This window comes from Physeter macrocephalus, chromosome 21, assembly GCF_002837175.3.
Source record: "Physeter macrocephalus isolate SW-GA chromosome 21, ASM283717v5, whole genome shotgun sequence".
Classification (NCBI taxonomy): Eukaryota; Metazoa; Chordata; class Mammalia; order Artiodactyla; family Physeteridae; genus Physeter; species Physeter macrocephalus.
The window spans coordinates 7,416,519-7,442,359 of NC_041234.1; the positions used below are offsets into that span (position 1 = coordinate 7,416,519).

At 42.4% G+C, this 25,841-nt stretch overlaps 1 protein-coding gene across 5 annotated transcripts in view; it reads left to right on the forward strand.

Moving 5' to 3' along the window:
- PTCHD1 (patched domain containing 1) overlaps positions 1 to 22,999 on the forward strand; it is a 56,780-nt gene extending 33,781 nt beyond the window's left edge. For 3 of the 5 annotated variants that reach the window (XM_028482870.2, XM_024115237.3, XM_024115236.3), the window contains 2 exons: positions 3,621 to 4,281; positions 15,635 to 22,997. In XM_028482870.2, the coding sequence (XP_028338671.1) occupies positions 3,621 to 4,281; positions 15,635 to 17,289 (2,316 nt within the window). In that variant the 3' untranslated portion in view covers positions 17,290 to 22,997. Of the gene's footprint in view, positions 1 to 1,055; positions 1,126 to 3,620; positions 4,282 to 15,634 lie in introns of all 5 variants that reach the window. The other 2 variants (XM_028482871.2, XM_028482872.2) reach the window with 1 other exon arrangement.
- Positions 23,000 to 25,841: the final 2,842 nt, after the last annotated feature.

Consider the following 25,841-nt stretch of genomic DNA (forward strand, 5'->3'; position numbering starts at 1 on the left):
TTAGGCCCCCCGGTCCTTTTTCTTGGTAAGCCGGTTTTAGAAGTTTCATTTGGCAACTCAAGATGCTGGATGGAGAATAAGAAAATTCAGTAAGTTCAAAACCCATCCCCTTCATTACCTGTTAACATTGCCACGTTCCGTTGCTGCCTAAAGATGAAGTTTGGCTGTTTGGATTATTTCTGGTCTCTCTTAATGGACCCCAGATCCCCAAATGTGGCCATCCCACAGTTCAGTCACATCAAGGCCAGTCATTTGAACCAGGTGGGCTGACACTTCTTCATTCTTCCCCAAAAGTTCTAAAGTTGCCCTGGTCTAGACTCTCTAGGCCTCAATTGCTCCAGCTATAAAATGGGAATAATGATTTAACCATGTCCATAGAGTGTCTTGTATTGAATAAATTTTGAAAACTATACAGAGAGTACTTAGCAGACTAGTTACTATTACTGTCATCATTCTTAGCCTGAAGGGCGATGAGAGAAAAGAATCTAACAATTTAAACAGTATGTTCAGAGCCCCAGAATGAATCTCAATTTAACATTCAGTTTGGCCTCTTTGGCGGCAAATACAACAATAATAAACATATTGTGATCAAGACTGACATTGGAATAGGCTTTACTAGAGCGCTCGGCATTGTCTACTGTTAGGATAGTCCCTTTGTTTTGGACGTCAGATGTCTTCTGTGATTTTCCATGTGGAAGTGTGAGCACCCTAAATTCAGGGAAATTATCCTATTTTGACAACACAGTAGATTTGACGAGTACTTACTGAATGTGTGTTGAGTGAATAATCCAAAATCTATCCATAGTTATAGAAACGTGGATTATATGCTGATTCACATGACAGGTTCAGATCGTGTGTGTACTTGACGTGTAGGCATAAGAACCAAAGATCAGAACTGAGTAATCCCAAAAGTCCCAGGAGGGAGTCTCCATTCTCCTTTCCCATACCTCTCATTATCCTCTCACCTCTTATCCCACAGTAGAATCCCAGTAGACTGCCCCTGCCAGGTGGGTGGCCTCAGCCAACACCCCTTCTCTGGCTCCTTTTTCACCCAGCATCTCCCTGCCACTGAGAAGCAAGAGTGACACATGTTCTACCCACCTTCCCTTCGGAAATTCAAAGCAGGTGAATCTCACAGCAGTTCTGGTACTGAGAGTTAAGAAACTTTCCCTCTCAAACTTCAGTAAGGTTCTTATTTTCCAAGCCTCCCTCCTATGAGCTGGTGGTACAGGGGTTAACAGCATGTCTGCTTTCTTTGGTCTGTGGTCCCAGGGGGTCCCAGCAGTAGATCGGCAGAGTTGGCAGATCACTAAATAGTTTACAACTCCCCACCCAGCATGGCATGGTCGCCTTAGAGAATGGATGGAAAATATCCCCTTGCTATAATTGGGTTCAGCCCTGTGGCTTAGCACCATCTTATTTGGCAATCTTTTTCTCTTGACATATTTAGTAATCACTCTAAGGGAGATTTATTAGGCTGTTCATGGGAACAAACAATGCACTAAATATTACACATATGCATGCTTTCAATACCACTCCTTTTCTAGCCTATTCTGAATCTTTCCCCCAAAGTCTTTCTTTTAACTCTCTCTTGTCTTTAAATTCCTCTTGGTTCTTCTCTCCTCCAAAGTAACTTCATATTTTGGATTTTTTTTTTTGTGGTTAGGAGTTCTTTTAATCAAAATTCACTGGGCCAAGCTTAGAGAAGAACGGATGAAAACACACTCTCAGTGTTCAGAACCATTCAAGACATTTTGCTCTTCATCTATCCCAAAGCATCAAAACAAAAATTTAGCATATGGTTAGAGTTTTGTGAAAACAGTCTCCTAGGTATCCCTGGGACATCAACTCGTCTCTGTCTGTGTGTGTGTGTGTGTGTGTGTGTGTGTGTGTGTGTGTGTGTGTATGAAGGAAAGGACTCAAAATATTTCAGCCAAATGTGATACAATGAAGTGTCTCCTGAACCTCAGGGTTGGGGCCCATGAGGAGATGTGAGGAAGGAGGCACTGAGAATAAGGATTAACAACTCATGCTCCGTGCTAACTAAAGGACTTTGACAGCTGGTGCCCCTCAGACATTTTCAAAAAACATAGTAAGTATCCCACTCACCCTGGCACATGCATGCACAGGAAAATGTCTCGGCAAATAATCCCGCTACAGCAGATTTAAGAGCAAATCTATCAGGGTCATGGAGACGCTCAGAAGGTTATGAGTTATGATGGCGCAGCAACAGTATGGCAACTCCGGATATGAGGCTTTTATTCCCTTTAAGTGTGAAATGTTCCTCGTTCATCAGGTATGTAATAATGGCTAGCTCTGCTCTTGGGAGAGCCCACTCAGTGCCTGGCACGGACCGAGATGTGCTCATTTGTTTAACACTCAGCTACATGTCCACTAATGGCCTCATTTCACAGAGAGAAGGCCTTATTTTCTCACCTTAGACTGCAGATTATGCACACTCCTACATATCTGAACTTGAGCCCTTGTAATTTTTTAGAGGTGGGGCGGTGAAAGCACAAAACCAGGATTTAGTTGCTAGCAAGAACCTTCATCTAGCTTCTGGTATTGCCAACCTAGAGGCGTATGGTGAGGGGCTAGGAGCACAGGTTCTGGAACCAGACTGCCTGGTAGAGCCCAGCTCTGTGTGGCCTTGGGCAAGTGACTTGGCTTCTCTGTGTCTCAGCTTCCTCGTCTGTAAAATGAGGCTAGTGTTTGTACCTACTTTAGAGTTTCTTGTAAGGATTAAATGACTTAATCCATATAAAGGGCCTAGAACTGTGCCTTACACGTAGTAGGGGCTGTTAAATGAGTGTCTGTATTCCCACGTGCACTTGGATCACAGGCATACGGAACCCGGGCACAGCAAATCTGATTTAGGGCAAGGTGTGGAGAATAAATCCTACTGTGTTCCCTTAGCACGACTGCCATGTATCCCTGCCAAGCTCTGCAGTTACAGCTCCCTTCCCACAGAAGCAGAGAATACAAGGGCCCTCAAGGTGAACCGCTTGTCTTTTATGTCACGGTGACTACATTGAATGGGGAAATCATTCAGCTGCCCTGCAAATCGGCAGGCAAGGGATGGGCCTACAGGGGACCTGTGCACTTGGCATTGCACCTTAGTTCACTTTTTACATTTTCAAGGGGGAGACCTTATACTGGGGTGGACCAGTATAAGACTTTCAGATACTTATCGACCAACGGAATCACACATAAAGAGCACAACATTTAGAAATAATGCTGGTGCTCCTCAAACTTTAGCTATATCACAATCCCCCGGAGGGCCTGTGAAAACCCAGATTCCTAGGCCACAGCCCAGAGACTGCGACTTACCAGGTCTGAGAGTTTTCATGTCTGACAAGTTCCCAGGTTGTGCCGATGCCGCTGGTCCAGGGACCACACTGCGAGGACCACTGGGCAAATCTGTGTTTCACATCCTTACTACCCACTTCTGATGTAAGGTTATAACATTTAATTGCAACTCTTTAGCTTAGAGATGGCAAGAGTGACTCCCTTTCCCCTCCCCCACAACAAATAGAGACGTTTGAATCCACAGAGCTAACGTCACTTAGTAATGTCTTATTTTTGGTAATAAACACTGACTCTCATTTTTTTCCCCATAGTTGCATGCTGCTGTGACCAGGATCCAGGTTCCAAGGCCTGGGTTTAATTACACATTTGCTCACATATGTATCCTGAATAACGATAAGACTTGCATCGTGGACGACATAGTGCATGTCCTGGAGGAGCTAAAGAATGCTCGGGCCACCAACCGGACCAATTTTGCTATCACGTACCCGATCACTCACTTAAAGGACGGGAGGGCAGTTTACAACGGGCACCAGCTTGGAGGCGTCACCGTGCACAGCAAGGACCGAGTGAAATCCGCAGAGGCCGTCCAGCTCACCTACTACCTGCAGTCAATCAACAGTCTCAACGACATGGTGGCAGAGAGGTGGGAGTCCAGCTTCTGCGACACCGTCCGACTGTTCCAGAAATCTAACAGCAAAGTCAAAATGTACCCTTACACGTCCTCCTCGCTGAGGGAAGATTTCCAGAAGACCAGCCGCGTATCAGAACGTTACCTGGTCACCAGCTTGATCCTGGTGGTCACCATGGCCATCCTCTGCTGCTCTATGCAGGACTGCGTCCGCAGCAAACCCTGGCTGGGCCTGCTCGGGCTGGTGACCATAAGCCTGGCCACTCTCACTGCAGCCGGGATCATCAATCTTACTGGTGGGAAATACAATTCCACCTTCCTGGGAGTCCCCTTCATCATGCTAGGTAATTACTACCCTTTATTTTTCTGTTTCCTCCTTCTAGTGGTGGTGACTGGGTTCCTAAAAGGCAAGGAGAAGCCGTCTAACAAGTTTGTTTCATTTATGGCATCCTCCTCTTGCCCAGAAGCCCTGGGGCCAGTTCTATAAGGTGGTGTTGGGTCACAAGAGGCAGCCTTATCTGGTAAATGTGCCGGAAGTCCAAAGTCCTGGGTTCCAGCCCTGGTTCTCCGTTAAGTAGCTGCGTGGTGTTTAGCAGGTATTAATCTTTGTGCTCCAGTGCCTTAGGCTGGGCTTCCCCAGAAGCAGACCCTGAGACAAGGATTTAGACACAAGTACTTGGAGACCCCAGCATGGGAGTGAGGACATGAAACAGGGAAGGAAGACGATTCCGGGTATGTTAATCAGCAGGTTACCGCTGTGGGCACCTGTGGCTTAGTCCCACTGGGGACCTTTGAGAGACCTCAGAGGTCTCCTTGAGGGGTGAGGAGGCTGAAAGCCGCGCAGTGTACCCAGAAACCCTATGTATGATTCATTGAGGGTTCTCCCCCGAGTCATTAACTCCCCAGCACTTCCCAGGGAAGACCAAGCACATTCCTGCGGCTGGAGAAATCCCTCAGGTTACCAGTATTTGGAGTAAGAAGACTTCCGTGAGCTCAAGAATGGGGAACGGGAGGGCACACAGGTTGGGCATGAACAGTGTCCACTGGCCTCGGTTTCCCTACCCGATGGACCGAGTGGACGCAAACATCACACAGAACGATATGGTAAACGTAGGAGAACTTTGAAGCCAACAAGTGAGACATAAATAAGAAGGTAACTTTTTCCTGTCTTTGCTATGAACTCAGGAGAACGTTTTAAAATGATAGTGTGAGAATCCCACTATGTTCTCTCTTGGAGGCTGCAGGAACTTCCTGATAGAGAGAATTGTCAACGTAAAGCCATAGTGGTCATAACATAATGTCGGTTGTTCTATCCATCTGATTTTGAAGGTGCCATGCCCAGCAAACCTGATGGCAGAATTCTTGTGGGCCAAGGATTCAGTTAGCTTCCCCCTCTCCTTTGGCAACTTCTCATCAATCCCTTTAGCAAAATTAAAATGTCATTTGGAATCAGATACTGACATGACAAATGAAGTGACATTTCTCATTGGCTGAGGAAAAACTATGGTGGAGTTCATTAGTATGCCTTGTGTCCTGTTTGGGGGAAGTAGAAAAGAAAGGAATCTACTCGGGAAATCTCAGCTGCATGATGGTTAAATGATAACGTGCGGGGCTGGTGGGGCCGCAGAATTACGTGCGGCCTTCCATGCTCTGCGGCCTGTGGGAATTGAAACCCAGGCAATAAACACACACTAGCAGCCTTTGTGGAAAAGTGGGGCACTGTGCGGAGACTGAGCATGCTGCGAATTTACCAGATCGGTTTACTCATCACTGCCGAACTCAGCACAGGAGGAGGCTGCCATACTTCCTCCTGAACTCAGTCTGTTGAGATGGCAGCATCACTTGCCTCTTTAAGATAACCCCAAGACAATGTGGGTCAATTGTGGAATACAGGGCGGTTCCTTGAAGCGTGAGTAAGGACTGGTTATGAAGAGCTTCCACGGAGGCCTGAGTCAAGATTTCAATTAAAATGTTCTGCTCATGATTAGTCAGATGCTTGGGGGTTTTTGTTTGTTTGTTTGTTTTTTAGCTTTTCATTTTAAAAATACAGTGTATTTTTTGCTGTGATTGTTTTTGTGGGAGGAAGATAAACGGGGATAAGGGTTTATGGGAAACTGAAGGGAGACAGGTTCTTAAGGTGAGGAAAAAAGGATGTCAGGGCTAGAAAAAGGACTATCATTCCTGGTTTTATGACACTCTTAAGTAGTTACCAGTGAGCTCAAAGAATGATACCATATTTAAAACTTCCTGAAAATGAATTTCATTCATAAAACAAAATTACAATATTTAGAGGTCCTTAAAATTAATTTTTAAGTAAAACTAAACAGTAATATTCAAAACTTCTTCAAATTAATTTCACTAAAAAATCAATTTCACTATAAGTAAAATGAAATTAAATATTCAAAACTTCTTGAATTTTATTAAGTAAAATAAATTACAATATTTAAAATTTCTTAAAACTGATTTTCGTACTTTTTAAAGTTTTAAATATTGTAAGTAAAAGTCAACACAGAAAGGAATACAGCAGGTAGTACTGGTGTGGGGAGGGATGTAGGAGATGGAAAGATGCTGTTAGCAAGGGCGACCCAGTATCAGTGAACTTCACATGAATTCAATTCAGAAAAATCTGGCACTTGTCGTGAAAGAGATCAAGCGCCACAGTGCCCCATACACCCTTGCTTGTAATTTGTGAGGAATGTTACATGCATCGATTTGATGGCAGTTTTCCCTGCTGACAGTCAGTAGGCAACCTTTCTGTACATTTTCAGCTCAAAGAGATCTCAAATTACTTAGTCACAACATGAAAGGAAGCTACGCATTTTAGTAGCTAAGGCCCATTTGCAATAAATACTTTGCATCACATAATGGATGCTTAATATGCTCGTAAAGCCAACAGCGTCTGGATTTAGGATAGTTGCCCTTCGTTCTCAGATTTGATTGTCAAATGAAATATAAGCCAGAGCATGCTCATAAATGTTGCATTCAGGACCAATGTTTAATTCTGGTTTTTTGAGGACCAGTCCTAAAATGCCAATAAATATTTCAAATGACCAACAAGAAATGCAGGGCAAAGCGTTTTGCACTATGAGTCAATAAACTTGTCCAGTTTCTAAACTAAGCAAATTTAAGCAAAACTTCTTGATTTTCTGTGATATTAATATACTATCAAATAAAACTTTAAAAAATATATGGCCTCCTTTAGAAGGAAAAGTATCTTAGAAAAAGTCTCTTTTTCCTTTCCAGACATTTCCTTGGCTGACAATAGGTCTATAATGTGATAAACAATTATAGATTTAAAATTCAACAAACTAGGGCTTCCCTGGTGGCACAGTGGTTGAGAATCTGCCTGCTAATGCAGGGGACACGGGTTCGCGCCCTGGTCTGGGAAGACCCCACGTGCCGCGGAGCAACTACGCCCGTGAGCCACAGCTACTGAGCCTGCGCGTCTGGAGCCTGTGCTCCGCAACAAGAGAGGCCGCGATAGTGAGAGGCCCGCGCACCGCGATGAAGAGTGGCCCCCCGCTTGCCGCAACTAGAGAAAGCCCTCGCACAGAAACGAAGACCCAACACAGCAAAAATAAATAAATAATTTTTAAAAAAAGTCTCTCTAAAAAAAAAAAAAAAAAATTCAACAAACTAAACAGTCTCAGTGTGATGCCAGTCACATAAGGCCAGACCCAGCCAAATGCCAAAATGGCAGTAGATTTAGAATGGAAAATTTTAAGACCATGTGTGTCAAGCAGTATTAACCTGACAAAATTCCAGAAGAGGAAAGAATCTGGATAAACTCTGAGAGTTCACCATAATGGGATGTGACTGTGTGTTTCTAGCCAAGACGATACGTGACATCTCTGGCAATAAGAATATATCCTACACAGATGAATCATTTTGGCAATGATGTAAGCATAGATACATCAGGATTTAGAATGTTTTTAATCAGTGTCATGCATATTAGACAACCCCACTTCTGCCAAAACCCCTGTCCATATGAGTCAGATCAGTTTATTCAGAGCTGAAATTCTTAAAGGTCTACAGTATCATAAATGCTCATTGACATTTATTAGTTGTTATAATTTGGAGAGGAGTTTATTTCATCCATACCCCTTATGCGTAAAGTAATATCCTTTCTTTCCAAACTATGTTAACACCAGGTATTGAGGTACCTGAACTGCCATTTGTGAACATCTCACACTCATCATGTTAATCCGTCACGGAATTTCCTTTAAAGGATGAGGATTTACAACGTTGCCCTGCAGTTGGGTATGATTTAAGAAATTGGCACAGGTTTTGCACATGCAAGCTCTCCTTACAGGCTTAATATTTCCACAGCTTTGCTGATCAGACACAAATCAGGAAAGGAATGGAATGCTGGAGAATATAGAAGGGAACAGAAGGAAGGTTTTCTTCCTTCTTCTTCTGGCAGGTTTGGTGCTTCATGTACATTCTGTACAGCTAAAAGGGGAGAATTGAAGTTGTGGTGAAAGATATTTTGGATATTACTTTACATGTGGTAATCTAATTTATAAGGGTTGCTTTGCATTTATTAAGATACAAGAGACTCCAAGACCAGATGAGACGAAAACTTTTCTTCAAGAAAAATATTCTTCAAGCCCTTTCACATGTTTGGGATTTTGAGACAGTCTAATGTCAGATCCAGGGTTCCCTCTTCCTTCTAAATTATCCAGCCAGGCCACTCAAATTCAAGGATAGGAAAGGAAGAAAGGATGTGATTAAGTGCTAGGAGGAGACTAATAGCAAGGATGTTTGGCTTCATTCAGGTATATATTCTAAGATTATCTGTATTTAGCAGAAACCAGAAGATCAGATTCAGTCCTCTGAGAATTTGTTCTTATTTGCTGCCACCTAGAATCTGATGCAGTATATGGAGCTCAGGCTTATAAAGAGGTAAAAGTTCCTGTGCAAGAAATTTCGGTCTAACAGAGAAATTGGAACTCTTAATTATCTTGGCTCTGAACTTAAGCAAACCTGCAAAGTTTTGCTTTCCTGATGAGTATTCTGGTATATTTCTAAAGTCATGAGAAATGTGGGAGGGAAAAATCAGCCAGATAGTAATAAAATACAAAATTGTCAATACCCAACCATTTTTCACCTACAAAATTGGTACCAATATCTGACCACTTTTGAATGACAAAAGTGGTCATTTCTGATGGCTCAACCTACTACATTATCGTAGAAGTCCATTATTTGCAACAATAGGACAATCTACATGATGGAGTAGAAGTATGCTAGAATGCTGTGGAAATACTCTGCTTAGATATAAATCACTAAAAGGTTCAGTAGTTTCTCGAAAAATAATTGATTTATAGGGGTTTTGTTGTTCCCACTGTTGTTTACATCTGATTTGAAATAAGAGAGTAATTTTTCAAAGTTTTTTCCTGAATAGCTTTTTTCTGATGACCTGTGCTCATTGTGGGACTAATTTACAAGGATACTGTGTAATCAAGTTTTGTGGCTAGTTCTCAGCTTTTTATTCTTATGCTCCACCACTCCTTACAGTAAGGGGTGGGTGGGGAAAAATAGGTTTGAGGGGATGGATCACACACGTTTTACTGTTCTATCCTTAAGCATAAAGGAAGACAAGAACGGGACTAGGAGCACAGTCCAGGAGGGCAGAGCTCAGTTAGGCAGAGGAATGCAAGGGTGCTTCATCTCTGACCCAGGTCTCTTGGGTATCCTCTGGGTGGTCTAGCCAACTGGTCTAGGGAATAGGAGAGTGGCCAATTCCATGAAGGTCCGGCAGCTGGAAGCAACAGCAGGACACTGAGCTGGTTTAAAAAAAAAAAAAAAAAAAAAAAAAAAAAAAACAGACCATGAGGAGAGACGCCTAGTTTGTTGTTGCATTTGGATTAGCATCTCAGAAAGTCACTGCTGGGGCCCGGCAGTGTTGACCACATGGGTCTACAGTAGCTCACAACGCAAGCAGATTCATAGTCATTGTCAAGGAAACCCTGCATTTCACCTAGGCTACTTCACCAGCCAAGAACCAAAACGTAGATGGAACCTAAGGGAGGGATTCTAGCCCCTTCCCTGCACTGACTGGTGTAGCAGCACTAACATTTCTCTTCCTCACCAGTAAAATAAATTTCATATCAACTTACTAGTCATCTTGTGTGTATGTGTATGCATGTGTGTGTGTACGTGGGTACATGTGTGTGTGTCTCTGTGTAATCTGGGTGCATAAGACATATTATATATCACATTACCTATATTATATGTCATATGTAATATGATATATTATGCAGTAAGTTCATGTTTATATATTTTTTATGTGTTTATAACATTACATATACTGTTTAAATGTCTGAATAGAAATACTATATATTTCTCTCTATATTACATAGTATAGATTCACACATTTTCTATGTAAATATATAAGATGTGTTTGAATAAGATATGCCACATATACATATGTTTATATATTACATATGTCTTCTATATGAAGAGATACTACACAATGACCATAGCATACATTATGGGCCACAGTTGTACACACTGATTTTATATGGTGCGTGCGCGCGCGTATACACACACACAGAGTATGTAAATACTTTATCTTTAAACAAGGAAGAGCTATTAGCCAATTCATTTCTTGGACTCTTATTTGCAGCTCTCGAATGAAGGAAAATCATTTCACAGATTAAAACCCAATGCTGTGATTAGAATTACCAAAATGTGACAAGCCTCTGGTAGAAAGAGTAAGATGTGTGTATTCGCCCTGATGTGAGCATCTGTCTTAACTTAAACAGAGTACACCTTTACTCTCACTCTTAACTGTGAGACAAAACAGGCTGTGATAAACCAAACAATTCAGCATAGAAAGTAAATGTTTGTAACAGGCAAAGTGTAAATGTAACCCAATTAATGAACTTCTCCCTTAAAACAGATGTTACTCAAGCCAGACATATATACACTTTAAATTTCTTCTCAGAAAAACAAAAATCATGAATTTATGTGGATGTCATGGAAGGAAAAGCTTTCTATAAACATGAGCTACTTAGTGAAACCTGTCTAAGAATAAAATACGTCTTAAGCAGATTTTGCTCATGCATCCATTATACTCCATGGATTTTCTAGAAGAATGTAGTGATTTTATTTCCATATATGAAATCTGGCACTGCCCAGGCATGCTATAAACGGCTTCAATGTCTCCTGATATTAAATGTTTTCCCATTGAAACTGAAAGCCATCTCATTTTACCTCCTCCATCTTCTTAGTTATTTCTTACTTTTAGGAACTCAGGATGAGGAAATCCTGCTAGGATTAAAGGATTAAAATGTGAGGAGCGTCCAAAGGCATCAGCCTCCGTGCTGTGGTTCTGTGTGCTGGGGAAGGCAGGAGAATCTGGGCCTGAAGAAAAATCTGCCTTACAAAGTCCAAATGTACAAAGTAGATCGATTTGCCTGTGATATTCATTGGCCAAAAAAATAAATAAACAAATCACCCAGACTGCCTCTGATAGCAAAACCATTAAATACATTTAAAATATAATTGACTTTATGAACAACTTTCCGGAAGTGTATCTACTGGGTAAAGTTAGGTTAACTCTCAACTATTCACTTGTTGATTCCTGCCTCGGTGGATTGTAAACAATCCCAAAGGCTTTGGTCAGGTCCCAGAAAAGAGTCTGGGTGAGAGTGAGATTTAATCTGTGAGTATTCCTGAGACTCACCCTAAGTGACTGGAGGATTTTCCACCATTAGTGTTATTTATCATCTGTGCTGCCTTGTCTCTTCATTGCCTCCAAAGCCTGCAAGTTAACTGCACATAAAGATAGAAAATTCTTTGGAAAAGAAGAAAAATGATTAGCCTAAATCCTTCGGTATTTGACTTTACTAGATGAAAATCCCAAAGTCTACTGCTAATAAAATTTAAATTGCACTCCTGGTATAAACTGTATCTGAACACTGGTGAAGAGCTCTACTGTCCTTCTCCCAGGGCCTGGCTAAAAGTCTGCCCTGCCACAGAGCATTCACTCATGAATAATCAGAACTTGGACCAGTGTGTGTGTCTTGACACACTGATAGGCACGTGTTCATATGCATGTAACTATACAGACATGCGATGAACCAAAACAGAAACAAACATCTTGAACGTGCTTTTCAAAGACTAAGTGAATACTTTAAAAGCTTCTTTATCTTCAGAATTTGATAGAATCAGTATGTATTGTTTAGCAGTTCCCTCTGGCAATTCATCAGCCTTAACCACTGTGACTGTAAGAGAGGGAGCGCGCTAGGATGCTGGTCAGTTCCTGGCAGGCTCACTACCATGCAGCAGTCTTTGACTTCCAGGTCTCAGGCTGCCCCAGGTCTTGGACCTGCCCCTTGGATGATGAGCCCAGGCTCCCATTACATGCAGGGCCTCTGGTCACCAAGGACTAAATCTATTTGTTGACACTAAAGAAAGGAAGCAGCTGCTGAGAGAGGAAAGTGAAGAGGAACACAATGTACCCAAACCTTTCTTCCCTGCCTTTCCTTGGTTTTCACTGGCCCAGTTTCTGAAATGGATGTAAAAACAAAGACCAGGGGTGGCTGGAGGAAAAACTGGGAAGGAGTTAGTCTCTGTGAGATCCTCCTTACCTATGATTTCCTCTGCACTCCCTCCCCATCTCCATTCTCTGTCCCATTCCCCAGACCAAAGGGAAGCTGCTTCAGTAGACACACTATTCCAGAGGGGACTGCATTTAAAAGAATACCCTTGAAGGCCAAACCACAGGGAATTCAGCTGTGATGATGGACAGAGCAGACATTCTTGGGGGGCAGAGCATTCCGCATGTCCTACGGCTCTTGGAACATGTCTCCCCTTGAGTCCAGGCTAGAAAACAGGGGCTCCACAGTTCAGCTTTCCATTAGGGTAACAGACCAACCTCTTCAACATAAATACCCAGCTGTGAATCAGGTCTGGTGCCAGCTAGGCAGTCCAGGCTATTCATCCCTGGGAGGCGCCCGCAGCTATGTTGGCACTCATCCCTCCCTTGATTGACTGAGCTTCAGTAAGGAGGCCAAGTTATGGTGTTAGCAGTTGTCCCTGAAATCCAAAGAGCTCTTTGAAGACAGTACACAACTGCAATTTGGAGTTTAGGGTGTAGGCATATGCTAGAGGGGTGTGGCTTGAGAATCAAGAATCTAGCCTATCAGGAATAACGGTGGGGGCCTTTGCAGGCCAGGCCAACAACGACTAGCAACAAACGCTGAGTGATCAGGTAAAACAGATTCTTTCTCAGGGCTTCCCCTTCTGGCCTCTGTATCTGTATGCACACCCCTGTAGCTAGAGGAATGAAGGAGAAGCATAAGCCCCTATGAATAAAATCAGAATCCTCTGGAACTGCCCCCAGAACCAAGAACATGTGATGTGCAAAAAGAGTCAGGACTCAATAAAAATGATCAAACTATAGAAGGATAAGGCATTTAAAATACAGCAGCAGATCTCAAGAGACAGGCGAACAGCTTACTTCCACCTTTCCTTGAGTTTGATTATTTTCATTCTGGACCCTCAAATGCCTTACTCTTTTCACCTAATAACTCTGTTAACTCAAATTCCTACTCCTCAGTTAGCTTCTAAGATCATCCAACAGCAAGGTAAGAAAAGGATTCTTACTGTATTTTCCAACAAGAGTCAGGGTCAGATAATGTCATTATAAAACATCACACCAACTGTAAAAAAGGACTGCAAAACAGATTTAATTCAAATCCTACTATATGAGTAATTCTAATCCTGCTCTATGCATCTTTATTTTCTTACCATATTTAATGGCTCAGTACCAAAGCCCTGTTTTAAAACTTTTTTTGTTTGTTTCTAGCAAGAAAACACATAAAATTCCATTTGCCATTTTCAGTGACACTCTAAAGTGTGTTTTGCCCACCAGAACTTATTCTACATGGCCCCAGATGAAATGGTCAGTATTGTTTCCCCAGGATGCAGATGCCTCGGAGGTACTTTTTTTACCCTCATTTCAAGGGATCAGTTATTTTAATCAAAGATCAGCTGGTCCTTCCTGAGAACACGGTGGCAACAAACTTAATAAACAGTTTTCCCTGGTAAGACTAGACATTAACTATCTAAAACATAATTAACAACAGTATGCCAGTCAACGAGCGCACTTTTTACTTCATGTCTGGGGAGTTTAGGTGCCTCCAATTTAATAGGGGCCATGGTGCTAGTTATCAAATTGACAGTCTTGACCTGACCTCTAAAAGTGGCTGTAAAGCAGTGCCTAGTAAATTAAGATAAATGCCAAATCTCTCTGAGGAAGCAGGCCTATATCGTGACTATGAAATGGGCATTCGGGTTTGAGGCCAAGACTTCACAATAAATATATAAATACCAGCCTGGGCACGAGGGAAGACAAGCGCTCAATGACTGAACACAAGACAACAGTGACTCACTTTACTCAGTATTACGATTGGCTGGAGATTTTAAATTCATTTTTAAAAACAAGACTATTGTACCACAGGGTAAAGATTTTATTATCTTCGGTAATGGGATTGAATATGCCAAGGTGTAGAAGCAGAAAATGAGATCTGCTGATCTCAGTGCCAAGACAGGGGTGATAGAAAGCCACAACACGTCAACTTTGTGGGTCTTTTCAATGTTGCAGCGGCCTGGAAACCTGGGGAGGCCCGTCCGGGAAATGTCTGGCTCCAACTAGGAAAGATGGGAGAAGTTCAACTAGATCTGGTTTTAGGCAGTAGAATAAAGTCAAAACGGGCACTTACTGTACCTGTGCTGTCCCAAGGTTACTGGAATACTAACCAAGGAGCCGAAGGCACTAAGTAGTTCGGGAGAGAGGTTACTGATCTGGCCCGGTCCCTCAGAGGCCATTGCCAAAACAAAGAGTGCAGAGAAGCCAGCAGAGTCACCGCCTGCTTGAGACGCCATCCATAAACAACCAGAACGGGTCAAACATCCCTGAAGACAAGAGACACGCCACAAACCTTCAACCTGAATTTTCATTTTTATCCACTGAGTTCATGTGAATCTTGTTCCTTCTTTCATCCTTCCTGTTCACTGCAACTTGTCCCTACTTATTTTCCTTCCCTCTGTTTCGCAGATTTATTGCTTCCTGCATTGATATTTGGGGAAGAAGAAAAAAGAGGCTGTGATTTAGGTTCCTGTGAAGGCTCAGATTAAACACAGTGCTTCTTTCTCCCTAAAGCCTTCTACTTGGCCAAACTTAAATGAGGTGATATGAGCCGTTAACTCAGAACGCTCTGCCCACCGCCTTTGTCTGTGCTGACCTCCAGCCAGACCTGTGGGGATGACATGCAAAATGATGAGTGGCCAGGCATCCTCTCTGGAGTGTTCCACCAACCAAGGCAAACAAATACTCTGCAAACTGCACCAACAACCCTAAACTATCAATGTGCATCATCCCCGAAAGACACAGGCACACGTCTCCTCAGGTTTTTATAGGCAAAAGTCCACCCAGCTTTCTTGAGCCAGAAGGAAGCGTGAAGATCTTAGCTCCTCTATCTTCCCTCTATCCCTTAACATTTATGATTCACTAAAACACGAGTTTCTCTCTCCACAGGAGAAATCGGTGACATTTACTGTCACCTGTCACCCCTAGGACGGGTTACATTTCCTTTGACCCAGTAGTTCCCCAGGACCAAGGTGTTTCCCCTCTTTAGAGAGATCAGCCTTTTAAATTTTTGATCTGGTCTTTTTCTGCCCCCTCAGGTCATGGATTATATGGGACTTTTGAAATGTTATCCTCCTGGAGGAAAACTAGAGAAGACCAACACGTTAAAGAGAGAACTGCAGCAGTCTATGCAGACTCCATGCTCTCCTTTTCTCTCACCACTGCCATGTACCTGGTCACCTTTGGCATAGGGGCCAGCCCTTTCACGAACATTGAGGCAGCCAGGATTTTCTGCTGCAATTCCTGTATCGCAATCTTCTTCAACTACCTCTATGTACTCTCGTTTTATGGTTCCAGCCTGGTATTCACTGGCTACATAGAAAACAATTACCAGCATAGTATCTTCTGTAGGAAAGTCCCAAAGCCCGAGGCATTGCAGGAGAAGCCCGCATGGTACAGGTTTCTCCTGACGGCCAGGTTCAGCGAGGACACAACTGACGGCGAGGAAGCGAACACTTACGACAGTCACCTATTGGTATGCTTCCTCAAACGCTATTACTGTGACTGGATAACCAACACCTACGTCAAGCCTTTTGTAGTTCTCTTTTACCTTATTTATATTTCCTTTGCCTTAATGGGCTATCTGCAGGTCAGTGAAGGGTCAGACCTTAGTAACATCGTAGCAACGGCGACACAAACCATTGAGTACACTACTGCCCAGCAAAAGTACTTTAGCAACTACAGTCCGGTGATTGGGTTTTACATATATGAGTCTATAGAATACTGGAACACTAGTGTCCAAGAAGACGTGCTAGAATACACCAAGGGGTTTGTGCGAATATCCTGGTTTGAGAGCTATTTAAATTACCTTCGGAAACTCAATGTGACCACTGGCTTGCCCAAGAAAAATTTCACAGACATGTTGAGAAATTCCTTCCTGAAAGCCCCCCAATTTTCACATTTTCAAGAGGACATCATCTTCTCTAAAAAGTACAATGATGAGGTTGATGTAGTGGCCTCCAGAATGTTTTTGGTGGCCAAGACCATGGAAACGAACAGAGAAGAACTCTATGATCTCCTGGAGACCCTGAGGAGACTTTCTGTCACCTCCAAGGTGAAGTTCATCGTCTTCAACCCGTCCTTCGTGTACATGGATCGATACACCTCCTCTCTGGGAGCCCCCCTGCACAACTCCTGCATCAGTGCTTTGTTCCTGCTCTTTTTCTCTGCATTCCTGGTGGCAGATTCTCTGATTAATGTCTGGCTCACTCTAACGGTTGTGTCCGTGGAGTTTGGAGTTATAGGTTTCATGACATTATGGAAAGTAGAACTGGACTGCATCTCTGTGCTATGCTTAATTTATGGAATTAACTACACAATTGACAACTGTGCTCCACTATTATCCACCTTTGTTCTGGGCAAGGATTTCACAAGAACGAAGTGGGTAAAAAATGCCCTGGAAGTGCATGGGGTAGCTATTTTACAGAGTTACCTCTGCTATCTTGTTGGTCTGATTCCTCTTGCAGCTGTGCCTTCAAATCTGACCTGTACACTGTTCAGGTGCTTGTTTTTAATAGCATTTGTCACCTTCTTTCACTGCTTTGCCATTTTACCTGTGATACTGACTTTCCTGCCACCCTCTAAGAAAAAAAGGAAAGAGAAGAAAAATCCTGAAAATCGCGAGGAAATTGAGTGTGTAGAAATGGTGGATATCGATAGTACCAGGGTGGTTGACCAAATTACAACAGTGTGATAGCGTCTGCTTGTTATATTTTCACCCTAGGTCTTATCAAGAGCAAAGGGATGATGTTAATGGAAACAAATTGAAAGTTGTTCTTTGGTTTTTAAGAATAAGAAATAGGCATTGCCAAAAAAAGTAAAGGACAAGGTGGGGAAATGGGCATTGCATATTTTCAATCTTTAAAACAAAAGGTTGTCATCAGAGAAAATTTACACACACACACACACACACACACACACACACACACACCCCCTAGGAGACTCATAGTCTCTTAAACTAAGATCAAATAAGCAAAAGCTTATTAGCAAGCAGAATCCTCTTTTATTCACACTGCAGATGTTGCTGGTATTGTGACAAAAACCTTCTGATTGAAAGGTCAGCTGCCAAGGCAGAAATAGCTTTGAGCATTGCTCAAACAATAAAGCTTCCAGAACTTCTGCAGAGCGGTAGCTCCAAGCAGGGTCTGTGGTTTAAGGTCTAAGGTCTTTGCCATCTCATCTATCCCCCCAACACCCCAAGGAGATGTTTGTGAAAGTTCTGGCCACCAAAAGCAAGCCAGAACCTCAGAAACAGACACATGGCAGAGTGGCCATCACCCATGGACTGAAACTGAGTCACCTCTAAACTCACCCAGGTGAGGCAGTTTTGTTGTCCAGAATGAATTTATCATACGCCCCACCCACCCACCATCAATACACTTTTAACATTGGTATGGTTTGGTTAATATACCTTTAAACCAATGACAGCTCCAGCAATGCAGAGTTAAGGCGATTCTATTTTGGTATATCTTGTTGCTTGTCACCAAATGGATCTGCTTTATTAGTTACAGCTCTTGGCAGGAGGCTCTGAGTACCCAAAACCACAGAGCCAAACCCAAATACCTGGCATAAAGCAGGTGTCTACTTGAACCCAGAGATAGTATTTCCATTTTGATAAAAAAAAAAAAAAAAAAAAAAAAAAAAAAAAAAGGCCAGCTGGTACAGCTGTTTGCGGTTTGGCCCTACATGCATTTTTGTTTTTTTGCATGGATGCCCAGAAATAACATCTGCCCACACATAGCTGAGGAAGGAGAAATAAACACTGACATGGTTATCTGCCACAGCTTCCCACTTGTAGTGCCAGTCTGCTTTCGCTCAGGAGACATGCTTGCTCAGAGATACAGAGGAGACAAGTCCTGAAACTTTGTAAGTCCTGAAACTGAGAACTTCAGGCAGACATAAAGGGCTGAAAGTGAGATAAATGGAAATGACCGGAAGATGTAATCACCACCATAAATCTATCAACAATGACAGTCAAGCTTTCCTGCTAACCTGGCTGCATTTTCATCTTCCGGGTCTCTACGCCCCCCACCTTCGTTGGTACCCCTCTACTTCCTTGCACGGCCCTTCTGTACATTATCGAGCCTAGATGTTTATACTGTTGACTTGCAGTATCTACAGGATCTAAACAGAAATGGTTTGATCTGAAGAGGCTGTGTATGTTGCCCCCGACCCCTGCATTTCTTTAAGTCTATAAAAATGAAGCTAAAACCTGGTCACACTTGAGGTAAATGTCTACAGTATTTTTCCCTTTTAGAGACATAGCTTATTTAGACATCTGTAGTGGTAAGCATTTCCCCAAAGCACCTTACCTTTTTGGACCTTAGCGGATGTACTGTGCAACTTCCCCATCCCCTGCAGAGGAGGAAACTGAGACCTAGGAGAATAAAGTGACTCACCCAGGGTCACACCACTGGAGGGTTTCCATCATTTTAGCATGCCTAAGACAGGGCAGGCCAATTTTAGATCTTCTCATAAGAGGGCTACTACTCCCTTCAAAGTACATTTCCAAGGAAGAAACATAGGCCTTGGCCACAAGGCAGACTTTTTTTTAATGTCTGGGTAATGTTTGGGATTTAGGTTTACCATTGTCTTTCCAGACAGCAAAAATGCCCAAATGATTCAGATGTAACTACACCAAGTGCAAACCTGTGCTTTCTAGTTCATGTACTGTTGTTCACACAGTTCTAAATATATGTGCAGGGGATCATAGCTAGTGCATTACACACTTGTTCAATCTCTCCTGCAAACACACTAAGTGATCATACCAATGTGTTATGCACTCAACTAGAAGATAATGAGCTTTAATCTAAGGACAAATGCAATCCTCGAAAAAGGGCAAGTTCGCATAATAGATCTGCGATCAATTCTCTCTCCAAGGGGCCTGCAACTAGGCTATCATTGATAAAACACAGCTGAAGAGGGGATTGGTTTTATTCTTAAATCATATGTTGCTAAATCATTTTCTGAAGAGCGTGTTCTAAATCAGCCATTGATTTAGTGCCGGCCACGTGGAGCACCTTGGGTTACAGTGACTCCACAAAACTGATACAACACACACCAATTAAGCAGATTTTGTTGAGAATTTAACCATTCAATTTGGTCAACCAGAATGACTTACTGTGGAACTTTATTTTATGACAGATAGTAGTTTTCCCTCTTGACTGGGTCTCTGTACACCTTGAGATATTGTATTTTTAAATGAAGGGCATTTTCAAACTTGTCAACTTCTCTTTTCAGCACTTGAAATCAAAGCTTATGGAATTCTGACTGTGGAATGAATGAATTATTTTGGGGGTAGTCTGCATGCCAAGATTGACTACTTATTATTTATTGTTAGATCATTATTATTTATTTGTTAATATTCATTATTAATAATTGCTCTGATAGCATTGGTTTAGCCCCACCATGGAGAAGACATTTTAAAAATAGCTCAGAATCACATCCCCCCAAAAGTTAAGTCTCTACTTCATGAAGTTTTACTTTTTCAATTGCTATAAAGAGGGAAGGAACAACCCTAGCAAACACTTGCAAAAGTTTTATTTTTCAATTAATTCCAAACAAGACATTAATGTCCACTTTACCAAAGAAATTTATTTGGTTGGTTTTGAGTTGGTATTTATTGTTTGTTTACCAAAGAAAATACTCCATTCATCAAAAATATTTCCCCTGCTCAACTAAAAGAAAAAAAAACTGTGATACTTGGGCTTTCCTGGCCATTCATAAGGAAAAAAAGAAAAGTCAGGGTAAGGGTGATATTCTCTCATTGAGTGAAACTCAGCAGAAGATGTAAATTCACAAGAAGCTTGGTGTTTGCAAGAAAGAAAATGACACTTGAAATAGGGCATTATTGTTAAGTCCTATAGCAATGGCCCAATGAATAGCATGAGGGCTCCTCGGGCTAAAAGGAGCATATTTGTTGCACAGAAAAAATAAGATAATCGCTGATGAAACTCCTTCGCCACTGTTCCAGCTCATAAGTTTTGTTTTGGGTTTGGGGGGTTTTAGGTTTTGGGGTTTTGCTTAGCTTTGGTTTGTGACATTTGTTCGTGTTTGCTTGTTTTGCTCCTACCTTTTCTACCATTTCTACCCCCTCAATTTTCAGGCAGAAGTGAGATAATCAGATGCCACCCTCCATGGCTACAGTGATTTGTGCAATATGCTGCTTTGAACAAGGCCCTTGATAACCCTTTTATTTTAACTAACCACCACCCAATTGTTCTAAGTGGCATTCTGGGACCATGACATCACTTTCCTCCAGCCCCAGCAATGGAGCGTGGCTGTGTCTATCTCAAGAATGAGTGGTAGCCGCCCTGGGGGTGTGGCATGAGTCAGGGCCTCTTGGACACAAATGATATCGTTCTCAAAATGGCTTTTTATTCCTTCAGATCCTATTAAAGTAGCCCTGCAGCTTATAGTAGTGTTTGATCTCTGTGAATCTCTGTTTCCTCATCTGTAAAATGGCGATTATAACAGTAACTATCTTTCAGTTCAGCAAATACTTACTGAGTGCCTAATATCACCCAGATACTGTTCTAGAGACTGGGGACAGCAGTGAACAAATCACATAAAAAAAAAAATCTGCCCTCGAGAGCCTACATTTGAGTGATATTGTGGATTTACTGTAAGGATTAACATGAGAAGATGTTCAGAGAGCACTCGTGGCAAGGCCTGGCATAGACAAGGAACTGAAGACATTATTATTTGTAATCTGTCCATCCCACACAGTAGCACTAGAGCTCAGGATGTAAAGCTACAGAGAAGCAGATTTGTGCAGATCAGAGCCCAGGATTAGGGCTATGTAAAAATGCAGAGTTGTCCTGGTCATTTTAAGACATTCAAAATTTGGCTGGATCATCACTTAGTGGGGTGAGTGTGAAGGTGGCACAAGCCCTAGATGGTGGAGTTGGATTGTAATCCTTGAAAGAAAGGGATACAGGCAGTTGGGAATGGAGTGGGGAGGGGAGAGCGCTTATTTCATTACTATGCCCCGCTTGTCTGAAGACATTTGAACATTCCTTTGGCGTAATTTGCTTTTAAGTCTGTGCTACGTAAAAAGCACCAGGTATTTAAAGACAAAGTTCCTATTTTTTTAAAGCATGGTAAATCTGCAACACGAAGGAAAATATTAAATTAGTACCACCAGATTCTCTGGCAAAGAACTGAGAAAGGCTTCAGCCAGCACATTGCAGAGTACCTCCCCGTGGTGGTTACAACTGTTTATTTCTGTTTCATGCCAGTCCAGGAGAAAGCAAAGAGGAAAGTGAATGAGCTAAATTCCATTCACCTGAACAGGCAGTGTCAGGCTGTCCTCCCCAGCCCGCCTCTCACCTGCCCCACTTCTGCCCAGGTGATGTGTTTGAAGTCCTCTGATATCTGTGAGGGCACCACGCAAGGAAGAGGAAGTGAGGTGAGCAGACAGCTATGGCCTGTGTGTCAGTTTTCAGGTTAGATTAAAATGAGCACGGCAAAGCTTTGGAGGAGCCGACCCGGGGAAAGAAGGCTTCTTTTCAAAGTACAAAGAAAGCAACGTGTACCAAGGAGGCAACCCACAGAGGGCCCTTGGTGGAAGGAATGCTGTTCCCGTGGGACACACCAGCCTCTTCCCCCTCCAGAATGTTGACACCAGATGAACCGTTGGATAGAATTAAGCTTACCCTCCCATTTTTCACTTAGGAAAATGGAAACCTGGAGAAGTGAAATTACATGCACAGAGCCAGTTAGAAGCAGATAGAGGACTATGATTGAAGTCTCCTAGCTCCTAGACTCAGCCCTTTCTCCATTCTGCCACTTTACTGCCAAATTCTATGTGTCTAAATTACGGGGTCTTAACCTGGGGGCCATGAATGAGTTGGTGGGAGGGTGGGACTCTGAACTCCTTAAAATTGAATTATACGCAAAAATGTGTATATATGTTCCATATGTGCATTTTCCTAAAGAGAGTTCATAGTTGTTATCAGGTTTCAAAAGAGGTCTGCGACCCCAAAAGGGTGAAGAACAACTGTCCTCAGTTAATAAAGACCTCATTGGGAGTGTGATCCTGGTGTCCTCATTTTGGCTAATGAGCAGTCAAGAATTTCTCAACCATCTTTTCTCCAAGGAGCCGAAACTGCTTCTAGGTATTGGTCTCTTCATGCCCAGCCAAGTGCCCACTACTCTTCCTTTATCCCACATTCATTCATTTGTTTAATCTGCAAACATGTTTTCATTGTCCGATCTATGTTCTAGCACCAGTTAAACACACTCTCCAGGGCAAGACTGGGGAAAGGACCCCTCTGCATCATGCTCTTATTGGCAGAAAGAATACCAGGTCGCTACCACATTCTTACTGTTGCAACAAAGGAATATACAGCCTCAAAATTACAGTAACCACTCCCCACACATAGACACACACAGAGGGGGCAGCCAGCAAAGGTGACACGTGGACGTGGGCCCTGTTAAAGAAGAAAAAGCAGAGCAGCCTATTTCCAAGCTTTACAGGTCTATGCTTGTGGCAGCAGCATGCCATCCTTGAAGGGGTGCTCCCAAGTGATCCCTATTCAAGAGAGGGAGAGAATGTGTCTCATTCATCTCGGTAATATTTGTAGTGAACACATAGGAAATCACGGCCATGGACATATGGTTACATTTAAGGACAGATGTGTCTTGGACACAGATATACAAATTGAAGCCCGGTTCTCTTGACTCCCAACCATCAGCTAGATATCGTGGACATGGATGGAGGAAGCTAGAGAATAAACGACACTATTTGTGCCTGTTAGTTGTGCTTCCTCTGGCATAACTTTAGGCACAGGAATGTTACCTGGGTTGTCCTAAGGGCAAGGCTGGGGAAGCACTGCTTAGCCCTCCCTGAAGCACAAAGGAGGCACTGGAGACTGAACAGTGCCATTTACAGAACCCTCTGCCCAGCCGTGAAAATGGAAGCCTTCTGTTGAGGTGGAGGAATATTAGCCCCACTTTGTAGCATGTGATATGAAGTTTGAAGACTTTGCTCACTGAGATCTATAAAGTGCTTCGTTTAATTCCCACAAAATAGCAAAGACTCGGCCCATTCCTATTACTCACCCATTCCAGGCTCATCCTGGGGAAAACCCATATGATTCTCTCCGGCAAAACAATGTACTTAATTTCCAGCGTGAAACTTCAACATGTTTGGCTCAGACGTTCACATCTTTATTCTTTAAATTAACGTTCTGCCAGAATTGATTTTGCCCCCTTCCAGAATCACCAAGGCAAATTCCATGATGCCTCCCAGGACCATAGGTGACTGGCCAAAATTTGGTAATGACCCATTAGCGCTGCTTCACACACACACACACACACACACACACACCAGGCGCACATAATGCAGGTACACTCACACCTATAACACATGTACACACATAAATACATACATGCACATGCACACTGCCTTTTACAACATACCTGACACATTTGAGGCACATTAAAATGCTTCAGTAGGCCCAGCCCTGTGGTTCGGTGGGATTTGGCAAGCCAAAGGCTTCGGCTATCTGTAGGAAACCATAAAAAATATTATCTTCCCCTTTTATATGTTTCCTGTGCGTGAGCATGTCTGAGACCAGCCATATAATACACTTTAAGAAAAAGAAACCTGAGAAAGTGAATGTTTCTTGGAATTTACAAAGTGCTAACTAACAGCTTTATAGTGGAAAACTGCATTTGATGGAATTTTTCTAAGTCATAGGTGAGAACAGCAGTGACCCCAAACCACAGAGATCTCTCCCAAAGTCTGGAATTGTGGAAATTTACCTAGAATTTTTGCTTTGCAATCCAGACAAGGAGAAAAGAAGGGGAGAGGAAGGAAGAAGTACATATGGGGGGGGGGGTCAGTCCGTTTTGCCAACTCCCAGTCTTAAGAAAGAGTGGGCATTTTCCGTTTATCTGCAGCATTAGTTTGATGGGAAAGCCAGTACCTTTCATCCACCTCAAGGAAAGGAGGTGCCACCCAGGGAAGCCTAGTGATAAGAAACATCAGTTTGGGAGAAAAGTCGCATAAGTAACAGAAGGAACTATCCAACACCAGAAACTTACAGCCACCCCACAACACACAAACACACACACACACACACACACACACACAAACACAGGGAGTGGACATTAAGAGAAGTTGGGGAGAGGAGCCCTAGTGCAGTTCCTAAGATTTAGACAGAGTGTGGCAGGAAAAAAGGTAATTATTGGGAAGGTGAAATGAATCAAATTTGTGTGCAATGAATAGAAACATGAGCTGAGAATAATGGAGTTGTTCAGGAATCTCTGTAAGATAAAAGATATGGAGCCTGAATCTATACTTTTTAAATAAAGTAAAAGGACCCCACATTTTCTTTTGAATTCTCGATCCATAATTCTTCCTTAGTAAGTTTATGAGAACACACTCAGGTTCTATTTTTATTGTCTATGATCCCATAATTCACCCACCCACAGTTACGTATTCACACTCCAGCTTAGATGCTGTGAGCAGAGTTGTTGAATGCTAGGCCCAAACAAGGACAGTTTCAACTTGGGTTTAATAATTCCTTGGCCAAATTTCTCTCATTCCTCTAAATGTGCAGATGTTTCAAAGCTATAAAAAGGGTGTCTAGATAGCCAATGCATTTTTTTAACATCAAAGGTAACTCCTGCCAACAATTAGTAACAATGAAATAGTCATAACAGCTAAACGTTCCTTTAGCAGTCCAACTTCAGTGGGTGACAAAAGGGAAGAGAATCTATATCAAACATTTAGTGATGCTGGGAAAGATCCTCACCCTAGACATAAAATAGTCTAGATAGCAAAATGTGGCCCCTCTCTTATTGTCATCGCTAATGAAAGAAGTTCCTGAAATTGCATATTATTCTGTAAAGTTTTGAGCTAAATCACAATGAATTTTAAAGTTGTATCCATGGCAATTGATCTGAAGATTACATCTTGTCAGTCAGATTAATCACTAAATTCAGCCTTCAGAAGTCTTATCTATTTCTTCAACAGAGACCCCAGTGTTACCTTGTGTTTCCCACTATTATAGTTGGGTTTCTTCCCAACAGGAAAGTAGGTGATTCTGAAAGTAATACATTAGTTTTAAACTAAAAAGGAATATTCAAATCCTAGAACACATAATTAGTTCAGCTTGGTCAGATTTGAGACAGATAAGCATCAAACCCTACTGGGAAAAATACCACAGTTGCACCCTGCGCTTGACAAAGTGTGAGTCACACCACTTTGATCCATGGCAGGCAACACCTGCTCAG